The following is a 17525-nucleotide window of genomic DNA, read 5'->3' as shown; positions in this document are numbered from 1 at the left end:
GTAGCCATTGATTGACGTAGCCATTGATTGACGAACCATTGATTGACGTAGCCATGCGGACATGCGCAGTACCTACCCTCGTTTGAGCATGCAGAGATACCAAGCCAGCAAGGATAAGATGATTATCAATATCTCCGCCAAAACAATCAGACTCGATCATTCATGCTTGCAACCCATCACATTTTGGATTATCTTTGGCACATGCGCAGTAGTATCTGTTGACGTCGTTGTAGCAGACGTACGGCCAGGAACATGGAGAGCTGCTGCACTCGTTGAGGTCATCCTCACAATGAATGCCGGTCCAGCCAGGTGCGCACGCACACTCATAGTAGAGGTCAAAACCTTCAGCACGGCGGTAGTTGGTGCAGTTGTACAAGCTTTCATTCTTGCCTGGAATTATGTATGTGGAGGTGCAACGTGAATTAGGTGTGTGGCATATGAGGATTTTGTGGAGATTGTATGACAAAGAGCTAATCATTCTGCGATTCTTACAGCGAGTCTTATCGAGTTATTCGTGTCCAGGAATATTTTTAACTGGAAGCCTTATCGATTTTAAAAATGTTAAAGTTATTGCTAATGTGTTGCTTTCTTTCTCTGTGTCCAAACAGCTGTGAAATATATTTGTCAATTGTTAATCGAACCGAGAACAAAATTCATGAAAGGGAAGATGTTTGTCATGAAAACTTTTCATACGTTGCGAATGACTTCAATAAAGATTCTATTGCCTATGTGACGTTAAATATTCACTTACTCACTCAATGAAGATTCCCCGCTTCAAATCCTTAAAAAGGTTTCCTTCAACCAGTATGATTGTAGGATATATACAATCCGTGTTTTTAACAGTGACTTTGTAGGTAATTCTTTTCTTGTTGGTATTGAACTTAGTGTTCTAATATATACTACTCAAAAGAAGTTAAAGAACACCCTATTCTTTCATATCTGTCGTAACTTGTTTTGTGCAGTATAGATTAGAAACATCCGCTCCAGAGATGGAACAAGAGACAGAAAACATTTTCGCCTCTTAGGAATTGACAAGTCTCGTCTTAAACCGGAATGTCAGTTTAATTTCATCATCAATACTTAGCAGGTTTTCATACAATGGGTTCGTCCATCATCCATGCATACAAATGACCGTTTTGAAATGTAGTTGCCATTGTTTATCGAATCGAGTCACGGCCTGATCCCAATGACGAGGAAACCAGCGAGTGCTCTGACCAATAGGCGCTCAGATTACATCGACCAATCAGCACTATTTCTCGTGCAACATGTGCTGCAGCTCTGGACGCATCTAGTCTACACATTGCTGTAATATGAAGCAATGGTAAGGTTCGCACACGGTTCATGCAGGTTCGGAGCTGTTGATGGAGGAGCGTAGTGTGACAAACACGTGAAATATTGACGATGACCTTATTTCAGTTATAGCAACAGTTTTCTGGATCAGATCATAATGGGTATATCTTTTCAGTAAATGTTTGGTCCTGTATGTTATAATATAGGCTACAGTAAGTTGATGCGTATTTTCGTAGGACGATTGCATGTGTTATGATTCGAACTTGGCTTTTGGCGTTACGAGCCAGCGCTTTAACCATTAGGCTTCCAGCCAAATCAGTTCAAGCTGGTCAGCAGACAAACACACACACACGCACACACACACACACACACACACACACACACACACATATATATATATATATATATATATATATATATATATATATATATATATCATGGCTTACTTTTACATGTTCCTCCATTCGCGCATGGCCTCTCCATAACAGTTGATTTGATAGTGATGACATCCGAGTATACCCCTGCATGGTCCTGTGCGTATACACGGATCTCATCGTAACCATGGTAACCAGGGTCAGGTTGGTACTGGAAGGTCCCGTAGACCCAGTTGAGGGAGTCAGGAGGATGGGGGAGGTTGAGCCTGTCACAGGGGATGCCGCTCTGAAATCAATACAATATGCGCTGATGTTTGGACCATTACACTAGAAGAAATGGGGATGAACGTCTGTTTTAAGATTATTGCACTTATACAGCGACGTACATGCATGTGTGGCTGCTTCTACTGGTCCGGACTAATGCCGGTTTTATAGTGGTTGTCCACTGAGATACCATGCCGCAGTTCAACATGATTACCCCACTCAGACAGTATACTGACTCCGAGCCGACCAGTCCTTGTTTTTATACCGAATGCCTTCTTTATATGTCATTTGGGAATTGGTATGATGCGGTCGTTGACAGAAACACCGATCATCCGCTCTCCGGACGGACGCTCTGGACCACAGAGGCGGTCACATCACACGAGGACACTGTTTCAAATTTACGCCCTGAATAGGACGGGTCATTTTTATATGAATACATGTTATAAATTCACGAATGCAATGCGACTCTGACTGACCGTATTGTATGAGCAGGGCACCACGGTGTTTACGTTGCCGACGGTGAGGTTCCCGCTTGATGGTTGAGTGTAGTAGATGGTCATGTTGTCGTCAACGTCAACGTCGTACGCACCGAACTCCCATCTGTATGTTGTAGGGTTGCTGTCATTTACTCGTACCTCCTCCAGCAAATTACCCTGTCATAAACAAAGCCTTTCTATTTTAGGGCCTTGTCTTGGTGACGATGTGTCCGATATCCGCACCAAGCTGAAGCTCCATAGCTATAACTTTATTAATTACTTGTATACTTGACCCGTGAAGATCCGGGGTAGAATAGGTCTTCAGCAACCAATGATGCTTGTCGTAATAGGCGTTTAACGGGATCGGGTAGTCAGGCTCGCTGACTTGGTTGATGCATGTCATCATATCCCAATTGTGTGGATCGATGCTCATAATGTCAAACACTGGATTGTCTAGTCCAGATCGATTATTTACAGACCGCCGTCATGTAGCTGGAATATTGCAGAGTGCGGCGTTAAACAACCAACAAACACAAATGTATACTTGTATAAGCCATAATGCTTGCCAATGACCCAACCATGTCCGTCCCTAAAGAGGAATTTAGGGCTCTGACCACATGACAGTTCTAGAAAGCATTCAAACAGCCCACCAGCTGTGCCCCGAGTTACTCTACACTGACCAATGGTAAGACACATTTATACCCCAACATGGGGACAATGTTGGAAGGTGATAACCAGACAACAGTCCTTTAAACACGCCTAATGTACAACCCGCTCAGAATATGTGAAATGGATATTGTGAACAAGGTTAAAACCTTATTTGACAATGTAAGGTGTTTGCATGTGGTCTCCTTACACAAAATGTTGCTCATTGGTTGCTTCCCTTCATAAAGACAGCTTGCGGCATCTCTACGTAACACTATCTAGTGAGTGATAGTTGTACGCCGCTTTTATCAATCAATATTCCAGCAATATCACGGCGGGAGACATCAGATATGGGCTTCACACATTGTATCCATACGGAGAATCGAACCTGGGTCTTCGACGTGACAAGCAAACGTACCGGTATCTGACATAAAATGAGTATTTTACCATCACCGAATTCACGGTAAGAACATGGGCGCTTTGTAGACTTAGAGAGGGAGCAACACATTGATATGTCGCCTACCAGGACTGGATGGGCCGGATCTTCGTGAAGGAGGCTGACTCCATCACTGAAGATGAAGGCGCTTGGGGCGTCGTTGACGGAGGTGATGATGATGCTGATGTTTACTGCCGTTTCAGCCGGTGGTATCTCAGCTTGAGGCACCTCATAAAGAATTACCGGGACCTCTACTGATCCGTAGTAGTTGGTAGCAGGTGTATATGTCATCCTGAAATAAATCATCTCGATTATCCGACGACTCCCCTTGGGGTAAAAGGCGGTGACAATTACATGAATGGATCACTGAAAACCAGAGATTACACCAGGGCCCACTTGCACGAAACGATATCAGCGCTAAGTACTATTGTAAAAGCCTATGTAAAAGTATGGGAGTTAAGATCATCTTAGCGCTAAGACCGCTTCGTGCAAGAGGGCCCTTGTGTTCAAGAAAAGGGTCAACCTGTCCTTCCAATCCGGTTGCCCCGCTGTTGCACAGACACACATGTTGGTGTCAGAAAGGTGTCAAGTTTTCCTTTGATATGTTTGGAAAATGCAATATACTGATTGACGCAGACTTTCATAGACCAGGGTATAAAACGTTGGTTTCCAAACATATCATAGAGCCAGCCCAAATCCTCTGAACACGACTTTTCTCATACTACACACCAACATATATACAACTGTACAGCTGTCTGAAGTAGCCACTCACAATCCATCCTCTGACAGCGTCAGTTCTAAATCAGCCACAGCGAAGTTGTCAGTAATCTTGTACTTGACCACGTCTCCATTGGCGTCTGTGGACGTCATCTGGTATACGATTGTACCTGGAACATTAACGAGTGATGTAAGTATGTACTCTAGTGAGTGGCCTCTTCAATATTCCACTAGAAAGGCATGGCTGAATGATGGAGGAAGAGAGTCATAAGTGATTCATGTCTTACTTTGGTGACGTAAATGTGTACAGCGACTTGTGATGCGCAATACCACGAGCTAACCTGTTCCCGTCAAGCTAAAATACACATACCCTGATCTCTTACATGACACGATTGACAAGCTAAGAGACACATACCCTGATCTCTTACATGACAAGATTGACAAGCTAAGAGACACATACCCTGATGTCCTTGCATGACAAGTGAGACAAGCTATGCGACAATACCCCGGTTCTCCTGTATGACAAGATAGACCATCTAAGAGACACATACACCTGTCCTCTTTTATGACAAGATAGATGAGCTAAGAGACACACACCCTGGTCTTTCTGTATGACAAGAAAGACAAGCTAAGAGACACATACACTGGTCTTTCTGCATGACAAGAAAGACGAGCTAAGAGACACATACCCTGGTCTTCCTGCATGACAGGAGAGACAAGCTAAGAGACACATTCTTTGGTCTTCCTGCATGACAAGAGAGACAAGTTAAGAGACACATACCCTGATCTTCCTGCATGACAAGAGAGACAAGCTAAGAGACACATACCCTGGTCTTCCTGCATGACAAGAGAGACAAGCAAAGAGACACATACCCTGGTCTTCCTGCATGATAACAGAGACAAGTTAAGAGACACATACCCTGGTCTTCCTGTATGGCAGGAGAGACAAGCTAAGAGACACATACCCTGGTCTTCCTGCATGACAAGAGAGACAAGCTAAGAGACACGTACCCTGGTCTTCCTGCATGACAGGAGAGACACGCTAAGAGACACATACACTGGTCTTCCTGCATGACAAGTGAGACAAGCTAAGAGACACATACACTGGTCTTCCTGCATGACAAGGTTGACAAGCTAAGAGACAAATACCCTGGTCTTCCTGCATAACAGGAGAGACAAGCTAAGAGACACGTACCCTGGTCTTCCTGCATGACAAGAGAGACAAGCTAAGAGACACGTACCCTGGTCTTCCTGCATGACAGGAGAGACAAGCTAAGAGACACATACCCTGGTCTTCCTGTATGGCAGGAGAGACAAGCTAAGAGACACATACCCTGGTCTTCCTGCATGACAAGAGAGACAAGCTAAGAGACACGTACCCTGGTCTTCCTGCATGACAAGAGAGACACGCTAAGAGACACATACCCTGGTCTTCGTGCATGACAAGTGAGACAAGCTAAGAGACACATACACTGGTCTTCCTGCATGACAAGAGAGACAAGCTAAGAGACACATAACCTGGTCTTCCTGCATGACAGGAGAGACAAGCTAAGAGACGCGTACCCTGGTCTTCCTGTATGACAGGAGAGACAAGCTAAGAGACACATACCCTGGTCTTCCTGCAAGATAACAGAGACAAGCTAAGAGACTCATACCCTGGTCTTCCTGCATGACAAGAGACGTGGTGCTGGTGAGCTGAGGAGGTGAATTTGGTATCTCTGTCAAAGCTGAAGTCAGTAGGAACTGGGTCGGGTGTCTGAAGTACGTGTCAGACACAGATCGCCGACGTCTGGAACTGCTGCTGTCTGGTGTCGACCTTGTGTTACAAACCTAAACAGAACACGATAGACACAATCACCACATATAATGACTAATATGCAAAGATTATACCACTGTGAACAAAAAAGGGTCTTTAGCATGTCCATTACATGTTGAAGACAGAACTATCATATGTGTTGGAAATGATAAACCTTCACAGCGGCCTTTAAATGCATACTGATGTTAAAAATACTGCATAATTTAGCGGAAGATGATTGGATCTCAATAATTTTCATATTAACACAACTAGATACAGGTAAAAGTTTGATGTGTTCATTTATGATACTTAAACATCCGGTAAGCTTATAATACACATTTTATATCCATTCTGCTATTTCCTTCGTTCAGTATGTTGAAGGGGCGATCGGGTACTCTAGTCGCTCGACATGCATGTTAAAATGTGTGGCCGTCGATATTCTCCCCTTTGAACTTCATTCCAGCAATACCAATGTGTCAAATAAAACCTGTCTTACCAAACTTCACCTGTCTAAACAAATTACACCTGTCTAAACAAAGTAAACCTGCCTAAACACCTTTCTTAACAAAGTACACTTGTCTCAACAAAGTAAACCTGGCTCAACAAATTACACCTGTCTAAACATACTACACCTGTCTAACGAAGTACACCTGACGAAACAAGTTACACTTGTCTGAACAAAGTACACCTATCTGAACAAACTACACCTGTCTTAACATACTACACCTGTCTGATCAAAGTACAACTATCTGAACAAAGTACACCTGTCTGAACAAAGTACACATGTAAAAAAAAGTACACTTGTCTAACAAAGTACACCTGTCTGAACAAAGTGCACCTGTCAAAAGAAAGTACACCTGTCTAAACAAACTACACCTGTGTAAACAAACTACATCTGTCTCAACAAAGTACACCTGTCTCAATAAAGTACACCTTTCTAAATAAAGTACACCTGTCTCAACATATTACAAATGTCTCAACAAGTACACTTATCTAAACGAAGTACACCTGTCTTAACAAACTACACTTGTCTCAACAAAGTACACCTGTCTCAACAAAGAACACCTGTCTCAACAAAGAACACTTGTCTCAGCAAAGTACACCTGTCTAAACAAACTACACGTGTCTAAACAAAGTACACCTGTCTAAACAAAGTCCACTTGTCTCAACAAACTGCATCTGTCTAAACAAAGTCCACCTGTCTAAACAAAGTCCACTTGTCTAAACAAACTACAGTGGTCTAAACAAAGTACACCTGTCTAAACAAAGTACACTTGTCTAAACAAACTACACCTGTCTAAACAAAGAGCACCTTTGTAAACAAAGTACACATGTCTCAACAATGTACACCTGTCTAAACAAAGTACACCTGTTTAAACAAAGTACACCTGTCTAAACTGAGTACACCCATCTAAACAAACTGCACCTGTCTAAACAAACAACACCTGTCTAAACAAAGTACACCTGTCTAAATAAACAATACCTGTCTAAACAATCTACACCTGTCTAAACAAACTACACTACTGCCTAAAAGTTCATTCCCCTAACACGCGTTGAGAACGCGTGTAACACGCATGTGACACGGGTGCTCAACGGGTTGCACACGCGATTCACACCCGTTGCACACCCGTGTCCAACGGGTGTGAATCGCGTGTGCAACCCGTTGCACACGCGTGTGCCACGCGTGTAACACGGGACCGGGTTCCAGTTGAAGTTGACAAATTTATCAAATGAATAGTGAAATAAAACAAAACAGTGAGAAGTGAAATTTGAGTTAATGAGCGGCCATTGAGCTGTGTTCACCAGACCGTAAATACAAGGTCGGCCCATCTTAATTAGTGTTCGGTTGCTAGACTTTTATGGCATGAACCATTCCACTAGGGTCCAGTCTAGCCATTGTGGCTAGCCGACAGTTGAACAGTAGTGAATTTAGATGCGAGTTTATTGCTAAGAAACCCCCGTGTTGACACGATTGTCGCGGGTTGGTAAATGTTCGCCATTAATAAAATAATTGTTTGTGGATTGCGAACATATTCATTTGCCCACACGAGTCATTCCATTTGATTGTAAATATAACGTTTTTCGTTCGCCAAATTTATGCTTTAGACAGTTCAATTATGACATAGCCGTCACCACTACTAATGTCTCATTATTTCACGTAGGAATATGTCCCATTTCCCCACACCCAACTTTCTGTGTTGTATTTTGAAAAATAAATAAAAGAAGGTTTTGTGTTGGACACTTTTATACTAATTATAAGAGGATGTTGTAAATGAATATGAACAGCCATGCTGTCTGACAGTTGATAAAATTTGAGATCTTCACAATCACCGGGTGTGACCATGTAGACAGAATCTCGTTAGGGTTTGTGATTTTTACATTTGCCCAATTACCATAGTGAGTATTGCTGGGGATACCAAACGTAACAGTTTATTATTAGAGGTTGTGAGTACCTATACCACGTAGATAGGATATATTTAGGGTTTTAATCCTTCTTTGAGAGGCATTTAGAAGTTGGAGTACTACGTTAGGATAAGATTTATGGGTGACTTTAATCCTTTCTTTCTCTGTGGGTAATCCTTTCACGTTCATTTGAGGAAGTCACTCAACCAGGTCATGACAGGTCGTGAGTTTACTTACTAACTACTGTGAGCGTTTTTGGCATGACATCTTTTCTTGTATAAACATAGAAACGATGCTCACTCACTCACTGTTAATCTTCTGTAGTTTCCTGGCAAAGTGGGGATAAACCTCAGTGTCAAAGACGATCAAACTTAGTTCGAATCCTTGTTTATATGTGACATCTCCCAAATGGGGACATTTTCATAAACTTGGCAAGTGATGATGAATTTTAATATTAATATTATTATAGTTTATGAAATTGTTAATAAAACTTTAATAAAATTGTGCTTCACTCTCACGAAAAATATATTGCCTGTGAGTAAATTTATTTGTCACGTTACATCGGCATTTTTCAGTGATATTGGGACTACATGAAACATGGCTGGTTTTACATTTCTGATACAGGTGCTTGACTGACTGAGTAGTTCATGATCAATAAGATATGTTTAAATCAGTCAAGTTTGCAACAATAGATGAATAAGTTGATACATTTGGACCGCAGTTACCGATTAAAAACTTAAGACATAGAGACAGGGAGGAGGTATATAACCTAACCTATGATCCTGTTGAGACAGTTGACAGTTAGAACGTTGGATTAAACGACAGTAACTCATTTGAACATTCCCCAGTTATATCATAAAATACATCATAACTCATAACAGTCCGAGAGACAGCTTCCAGACATATACTAGTATTGAAGGGACAATCGCTTTTGACAGTTTAAAAATAAACTCACCTTAAGGTGCTTGGCAAATCAAAACTGACCTCCCTGAATATGTTTTTTAGGTTTGACAGCAACTATGCTTGTGGATTTCAGAGATAGACATGATTGGTTAGCTAGATGTTATTACAATAAGCGAAAATGTCTTAAAAGTCCACAGTTGGTTTAATAGTACAAAAAGTGTGTTATAGATCTATCAACGTCTTCTTTTATTGAACATAATATTTGCACTATATTGCTGTAAGCTGTAAATAATCTAGCCTCCCCATGTACGTAACTTACATATATTTATGTATGGCCAGAACAGCAAATAGAGTTCTGGTAGATAGGTACCTCGGAGATATAACGTGCGCTTTCCGACTTAAGCCTATCTCGCACACGGGGAAGCACTTGTACTATTAGGGTAAAAAAGGGTAATGATTAAATAAAGAAGTGCAACCCCCCCCCCCCCCCCCCCCCCCCCCCACACACACACACACCAGTCTGCCTCACCAAGCGTAAGAAAGCATTGTACATGTTCTGATAAACCACACTGATGCAATTAAGCAAATGAATATTTGCTGTGGGCAAATATCTATTTTCTATATATATTTGTAGATATGAAGCATTCTAGTTAATTGTGGATGCATTGGGCAGACAGAATTGTGTTTGTTTCCAGGCCATCCTGATCGTCGTTTACTACTATAAGGTGTATGGTTGGAGGCAAGATCAAAGGCGCCGCACAGCATTTATTAGATAACAGACGGGGTCGTCCGTTTCGCTTTGAACAACCACCCCACCTGTCTGTAGGAGTTATATAATCGGTGGTCAAGTCCACTGCCGGGCTGATGCGGTGTCAGTGTCAGCGATGAACATGAATGCTCAAATTATAGACTTGTAGCACTCACAAGTTGCTTAGCCAAATTATTTGAAAAGTGTATATTCAATTCTCTGATAACAGGAAATATAACCTTAGAAAAAGATTCAACATACAAACAATCAAATGTAGAACACAGTCCTATGCTTATTATCATTTCTTCTGGATATGATCAACCTGCGGAACCCTCTATCCGATGAAGTAACTAATGCTCGCTCATTAAAAGAAATCAAATCCTTAATTAATCGTTCTGATGCAATTATTAATAATTTTGACTTCAAATATTTTCATAGATCATGCCAAATTGTCCACTGTCGCCTTAGGCTCGGCTGCAGTGACTTAAACGCTGATAAGTTTAGACGACATGTATCAGACATACCAGACTGCACTTGTGGATATCACCTTGAAGATGCAATTCACTTTTTCTATAACTGTTAAAAAATACGATAATATCAGAAACACTGTGTATTTCTACACACATGGGTATGGTCTAAAAATTATATTACATGGCAGTAGTTAAGCAGTTCTACAAACATGACTCTTCTTAAATCAGTTCATGACATCATTGTCAAAAGCAAAAGGTTTGAGTAGCTTAATTTTATGCATGTAGTAAAGGAAAACTGCATTACCTTATTTCAAAGACACCACTTGCTTGCTTTCATTTGTGCATTTTGTATGTTTATGTTCATCACTCTCTTATATATATCCAGCTGTTGTTAAGTTGTTGCCTGGAGAGGTATTACATAAGCATGTTTTGCTTGTTTACCGATTTCCAGATTTCTTTTGAAATAAAAATACGTTTAAGCCAACACAGCTAACCGTAAAACACATGATTGTAAACTATTCAAAAAGGGGCACTAATCTCTGGCTTCTTCTCGGGTGTCGGACTCAAACTCATTTATTCTTAGAATAACATGACATACAATTATCGACAATTTTTATTATGTACAATTTAATGAAAATAGGATACGTGGATACTAATACAATTTACCAATTGTATTGTACACATTGTTAAGGAATTTAGATAGGCCTTTAAGATTTCTTACACTGTTAGTGGTCATAATTTTCTTAAATGTTTGGAAACTTAAGATATTGCTTATTTAAGAGTTCATATCGCCGTTGGTGAAAAGCTTCACATCGGAATATAATGCAATTCATCTCCCACGGCGATAGAATCACAGAGTGGACACTGGTTGTCTTCCCTGGGAATGTTCAGCCATCGACCAGTTTCAACTGGTACTCCTTGGTTAGAAAGTTCTGACTTTTAGTATTGGGAGAAATATTGATTTTGAGAGCAGTAGATATTTCGCAAATGAAGGTTGATTCTTCAGGTAACACGACCTTTGGATTTCCGCTTGGGCTTACTAGCTGCCGTGAGTCAATTTGCTCGTTAACGCAACCGAGCGTGACAAGAGACTGGGCTACCAGTCTGCAAGGACAGCTAAATAAACTTACGCATTTTTGAAAACTGATTGGTTACCCGTGATCTATGAAGATTTCAACAAAGGGCGCATGGTAATTAATTTCTTCAGCCTAAACAAACAGACAAATTACGGCGAAAGCTCATCGGATGTCGTCATTTGGAAATACCCCTGATTGTTACAGTTTGCTAATAAATAAATGTCCTGAGTGAAAGCATTTGCGGATTTCAGATTGCGTGGATGATACAATTACTACTCCCTTGTTGTCATCCACATTTTCTGGTATAACCCTACACTTCTGTATTTGTCGTAATTCACATGCTGCTCAGTTAATGAATTTATAACATGTATACTTAGTTGTAGCACCACTCAGATTACCCGATAAAGGTTCAAATTTGGTCTTTCTTGTACCTGGGGTAATTATTTAATCTAAATCCAGGTTTGAAGTGAGGTGGAATGTGAGTTATGCACGTCGCAGCCCAGCAAGTGATGTATGATCAGTTGCTTTACTTTTTTTGTAAATCAACTGATCATTCCCAGACATCAAAGGATCAACAGGAAATACATTGATTGATTAATTACTGTTATCTTGCACAGTGGATATGTCAAAGGTAAGTGTTTACATGTGAAGGTAGGGTTACTAAACCTAGGGAATACTCATATCATGGCGTGAAGTACAGATGTAAAAACAACATACAGTCAAGTCTCGTTAATCCGACAGTCGTTAATCCGACACTCGGCTTTATCCGACACAAATGATGGGAACCGATTGATTCAGCGCTATTTAGTCCCGTTAATCTGACATTCTCGCACTCCGACTCGACACACCTAATTTGCAACGAATTACTGAAATCACTCATTAATCAGTCTCGTTAATCCGACACAGTGGTCAGCGTACTCCGTGGTCATCTGCCCGCGAGTACACAACCCCGTATTTTGACACGCACCGGCTGCAGAGATTAACTTTAACAATTAACACTAGATGCCAGGATCATAAAGAATTTCAAGCTTTATTATAAGAAACAAATGAAATTACACCTCGACAATGTTGATGCTGAAGGACCATCGAATGTACTTTGTTCAAAGGGTAACCGATAATACACTGACTGGTTGTTCATTGTTATCTAACTCAATGTATGTTTTTAAGAACCGTGGACATTATAAGAATAGTTGTCACGTGGGCTTTCTCAGCTAACTTGGCACCTATGTGAAACAATTGAAACAAAATAAGTGATCAGTTAAGAAACAAACACGGGTTATACTATTCGATACATTTAAATAACGTTTAAAAACGATATATTTAAGTATTTTAATATATTTCATATATATTCCAAATATTGTTTCCAAATAATTATTATTAAAGTATTTGATTCTCACATAGACATTTTACATCGAATAAGTATTTTTGTACAGCTGCAGACGCAATGGATATTGTTCCTGTATGTTGATATTCCCGGATACATTATAACTTTGGTAGGTTGTTATAATGATATTTGCATTTTGTTTTCATTCATTCGCTGCAGCTTTGAACAGAATCATTCTTGTTCCTTTCCGTTCGGTTGGGAAGTTTTTCGATGCGCGATAGACGGTGTTTTCACAAGTATTTTCTTTTGTAAGCGTGTATATGTTACAGTCAATGTGTAAAATATGATTCACTCAGGCAATTTATTAAATAGCTAAATATTTCAGTCATTTTACAAATTGACTGAATAATCCATTCATTTATTTAACCGACTGACTAAAAATGATAAAGACGACCAAGAGAGCTTAAACACATCACAATATATTAATTATGCTAAGAAAAGAAGCCAAACAATACAGAACTGTACTTGGTGATGGTATTAAACATAAACAAATATTTGGAATTCGTTATCATATTAATAAAGATGGACATATTTTTCAGTTAATTTGTAAAATAAACTGAATATTTAGGCGTTTTAATACATTTCCTTATTGAAATCTGTTTACATTTTGAATGTAAACATATACACACGGTAAAATAAGCAATGTTCAGTGAAATATTTACTCTGTGTTGCAAGTCAAAATAGTGTACACGAAGATCGCACAATTACCAAGCAAGTGGCTTATCAAAACTGCATCAGCATTACCGATGCTCCCCACAAATATACCTACATTTCAAAAACTGTATTTCATTTTTGTTGATCAGTGTGACCATACGTCCTTCTACTTTCAATTAAAATGCGCTTACGAATGGCGAGCACAGGTCGCGAACAAGTCTAGATTTCTGCTATATCATCCGGGTACTCACTGGGAAAATACAGTAATGCACAGGTAACAACTACTCCCGCGGAATTGCTTTAGATCAGTGTCCTTTGTACGTTGAAATACTATATATTGTGAAAGACACAATGATGTATCAAGGATCAAGTAGAAGATACATTGACCGTTGCGCTGGGAGTTTATTCAACAGACCGTGAAAATAACACTGCTGTATCTTATTATTTATTTTAGATGATGCAGGCAAAGCTCACTTCTCCTGGCGGCCATTATCAAACGGCCAGCTAAAACACAACCCCGCGCTTACGTCTACAGGTCTCTTCCTGTAGTACGGTAATTAGTATTCTCTCCCTCAAGTGTATCCTCAATGATATAACCCACCCTCATTAATTACATGCTGCTCTTTTCCAGCCTCACGGCTATGGAGCTGTGATAAAGAGTCCAAGTCATCATAAAGTAATTAGGGTCCAATAAAAACAATGCGCCGCCAAACCTCATACATATTATCACTGAAAGTCGTACTACAGACGGTTAATGTCAAATCACAATAAAAGCATTTCAATTGCAATAACATGTTCCAGGGCCATGTATTCTCTTAACACCATCGGATTTAGAAGCAATGGTCGTATAAAACAAAACAGATCTATTTAATCGCAACAGTATTCATGTTATTCCCACTAAAATCACATAAAGAAAGGAGACATTAGGAAATACGTGTGTATTATCATTTTCGTCAGGATAACAATATTTTCTCTCCATGTTACCACCTCCAGGTTCAGCTTAAGACGGGTCCTCCTTTGGTCAAAAGTTTGTTCCCCCTCTAATGAGTGTGTCACGCGTTGCACACGAGTGGCGGACGGGGTGCACACCCGTGTGCAACGCGTTGCACACGGGTCTCACACGCGTGACCAACCCGATGCACACTGGTTGCGTAACGCGTTGCCCATGCGTGTAAGGGGAATGAACTTCTAGGCAGTAGTGTACACCTGTGGAGTGAGTGAGTAAGTGAGTCAGCGAGTTTGTTTTTACGCCGCTTTTACCAATATTCTAGCAATACCAGAAATGGGCTTCACACATTGTACCCTTCTCCAGAATAGAACCTGGGTCTTCGGCGTGACAAGCGAATGCTATAACCACTAGGCTACCCGACCGCCCCCTACATCTGTGGAACCCTACCATATCAGGGTTCATCATAAGACATCATGTCACTCACTTTGACCGTGACCTGAGAAGTCACGGGGTCTCTGACCTCTGTGTCTGTTTCATGGTGACAGGTCTTGTTGCTCTGTTGCCACTGTCGGGCATCTGCATCATACAAAACATCATTGACCAGCGATTCTTTTTAACAATTTATTTCACGCTGCCTTTCAGTTGTATTTATTGCTGGATTGTTATAAAAGACTTTTGCATCTTTTTACGGTCTGACCGACGGTCATCCCGCTGTGTGACTGAACGTTGTTTTACTCCACCGTGTACAGTATAAAAGATCTATTGCGTCCTCAGTTAGTTATACAGCGTATCCCTGTCAATCGAGATGGCTCCGTATAGAATCCCATTATCCGTATTTACAAATGTTAGGCCGTACCAGTATTCCAGTGAAGCAGCATCAAGGTTGTGTTGGTGACCGTGGGGTCATAGGTGAAGGTCACGCTCACCGGTCCTGGCATGGGAAGATTACCAACACTCGTGAGAGAGAAGGAGAGGTATGTTTCCTGGTAGTTGAGCCTCTTTCTGAGGATTCTGTCGGTGAAGGCATCTTCTGTGGTTGATGTAGATGGGTCAGTGATGTAAGGGACAAACTCCACAGAGGCGTCAGACTTGTATTCTGTCTCCAGGTCAAGCTTCGTGAGCTGAGTGACCACAATGCTCTGACCGACTTGTAACCCTGGATCACAGACAAGGCAATACCTTGATGAGATGATGAAACATACGAACATACATTGTACAACATTGTTTGTTGAATCAAGTGTCACAGCAAGTTCAACTGTGGCCTGTAAACAATCGGGCCTACTAGGCAAACCAAACACATCAATCATATTATAAGTCGGCCCTGACAAGAAGCACCAGGCAGGGTAACCTATTGTGTCCCTATTGTTTCTTAAGAGAAAGTCATTGGTTAATATTGACCTATTCTACCAATTTTTCAATGTCTGATAAAGAGTCAGTGAGAATGGTTCTACGTAACTCTGGTCATTATGACGTTATTTTGTACACTAACCATCTGGCGTTGATACCGTTACTCCTGAAATGTCCCTCTTCCTCCTCGCACCACCCCCAACATCTACAGTGACGGCAGAACCATCAGGCGACGTCGCCATCGTGGACTTGTCTGTCTCTACTATGGTGGAGCCCAGCAACTTGGTCGTGCACAGCTGGGCCTCATTACACATCTTCATGAAGATGAACATCTCTGTGCCTGGAGCCATGGTGAAGGCTGACTTGTCCGTGGTGCCGGGTACCGAGGCATTATAGCCTTGCTTGTACTGACTCAGCATGTAGATATTGCGGCCGTTTAGTTTAAGGTAACCATCTGCCACTGAAACCGTCCCCGACGTGTTGTAGCCGACCCACGTGCAGGGGAAGATGTCACTGATGCTGGCCTCGGAACTCCCCACACAGAAATCTGAAGATGAAGCATAGATGTCTTTCAGGTTTCTGTATATTTAATTGTGAGTGAGTGAATGAGTGAGGTGCTCCACATTTAGCAGTATTCCAACTATATCACGGCAATGGACACAAAGAATGAGCTCCGCACAGTGTATCCATATTGGATTGCAAACTATGGGGTGACCAGCGAAGGCTCTAACCACAGACCACTTGTGATGGTGAAGCGATAAAAGGCAAAATAAGTTATCAGTATATATATATATTATCGACAGGAGTTGTCTTGAAGTAGTTCATGATTTTAAGATTTCAATTGTTTTAATGATCAAATGATCTTTACGAGTGAGTGAGTGACCCACGGTGCTGGTATGGTGCTGAGAAACCTAGAAACATAATTTGGGCGAACGGGGATTCGAAGGGACGCAACTCTGCTCAGCGAATTGCGTCGCCTTAGACGACTGGGCACACGTGTCCACTAAAATTCTCTTTTATCCAAAGTCAGTCAATAGTAATACATAAAAATGATTTCCTGCAAATATACAATACATGTATATGGTAGAGTGAGTGAGTGAGTATGGCTTTACGCCGCTTTTAGCAATATCCCAGCAATATCACGGCGGGGGACACCAGAAATGGGCTTCACACATTGTACCCATGTCGGTATTGGAACCTCTTCGGCGTGACGAGCGAACGCTTAAACCACTAGGCCGCACCTATATATGGTAGAGCCAGGGTACATTTTGAGAACACCTGGTGTCATCACCGTAATTCTTGCAAGAAAAGTATCAATTGGTATCGCAAATGCTATTGATCATGATGTAAGACCTTGATGTATTTAGAAACAAGCTTCGTAGCATCCCATAAAGGTGTACTTGTAACTAGTTCAAAACGTTCGTTTTATTACAATCTGATTAAAATCAGATCTTAGTTATCGCCGCCGCTAAACCAAGATATTGGGACTGAACAAAACTAAATCAAAATTCTGGAATGTCTGTTCTATGTCCGAGATTGTCTGGCAGTACTCTCACGGAGCTATGGCAAGTCCCTTTTCCGTTTTAAATGTTTA

At 41.0% G+C, this 17525-nt stretch overlaps 1 protein-coding gene across 1 annotated transcript in view; it reads right to left on the bottom strand.

The window, feature by feature from the left end:
- The window catches only part of LOC124137709, a 94992-nt gene that overhangs the window by 5879 nt on the left and 71588 nt on the right, over positions 1–17525 (bottom strand). The window contains exons 84-92 of the mRNA XM_048402720.1: positions 16074–16478; positions 15441–15740; positions 15069–15160; positions 5858–6032; positions 4258–4372; positions 3573–3777; positions 2405–2581; positions 1737–1950; positions 243–390 (exon numbers count right to left, since the gene is read on the bottom strand). Coding sequence (XP_048258677.1) covers positions 243–390; positions 1737–1950; positions 2405–2581; positions 3573–3777; positions 4258–4372; positions 5858–6032; positions 15069–15160; positions 15441–15740; positions 16074–16478 — 1831 coding nt within the window. The remainder of the gene's footprint in view (positions 1–242; positions 391–1736; positions 1951–2404; positions 2582–3572; positions 3778–4257; positions 4373–5857; positions 6033–15068; positions 15161–15440; positions 15741–16073; positions 16479–17525) is intronic.

This window comes from Haliotis rufescens, unplaced genomic scaffold (genome assembly GCF_023055435.1).
Source record: "Haliotis rufescens isolate VD_foot unplaced genomic scaffold, xgHalRufe1.0.p SCAF_29, whole genome shotgun sequence".
NCBI classification, from domain to species: domain Eukaryota; kingdom Metazoa; phylum Mollusca; class Gastropoda; order Lepetellida; family Haliotidae; genus Haliotis; species Haliotis rufescens.
The sequence above is the reverse complement of the archived record's forward strand: the minus strand, read 5'-3'. Positions and strand labels throughout refer to the sequence as shown.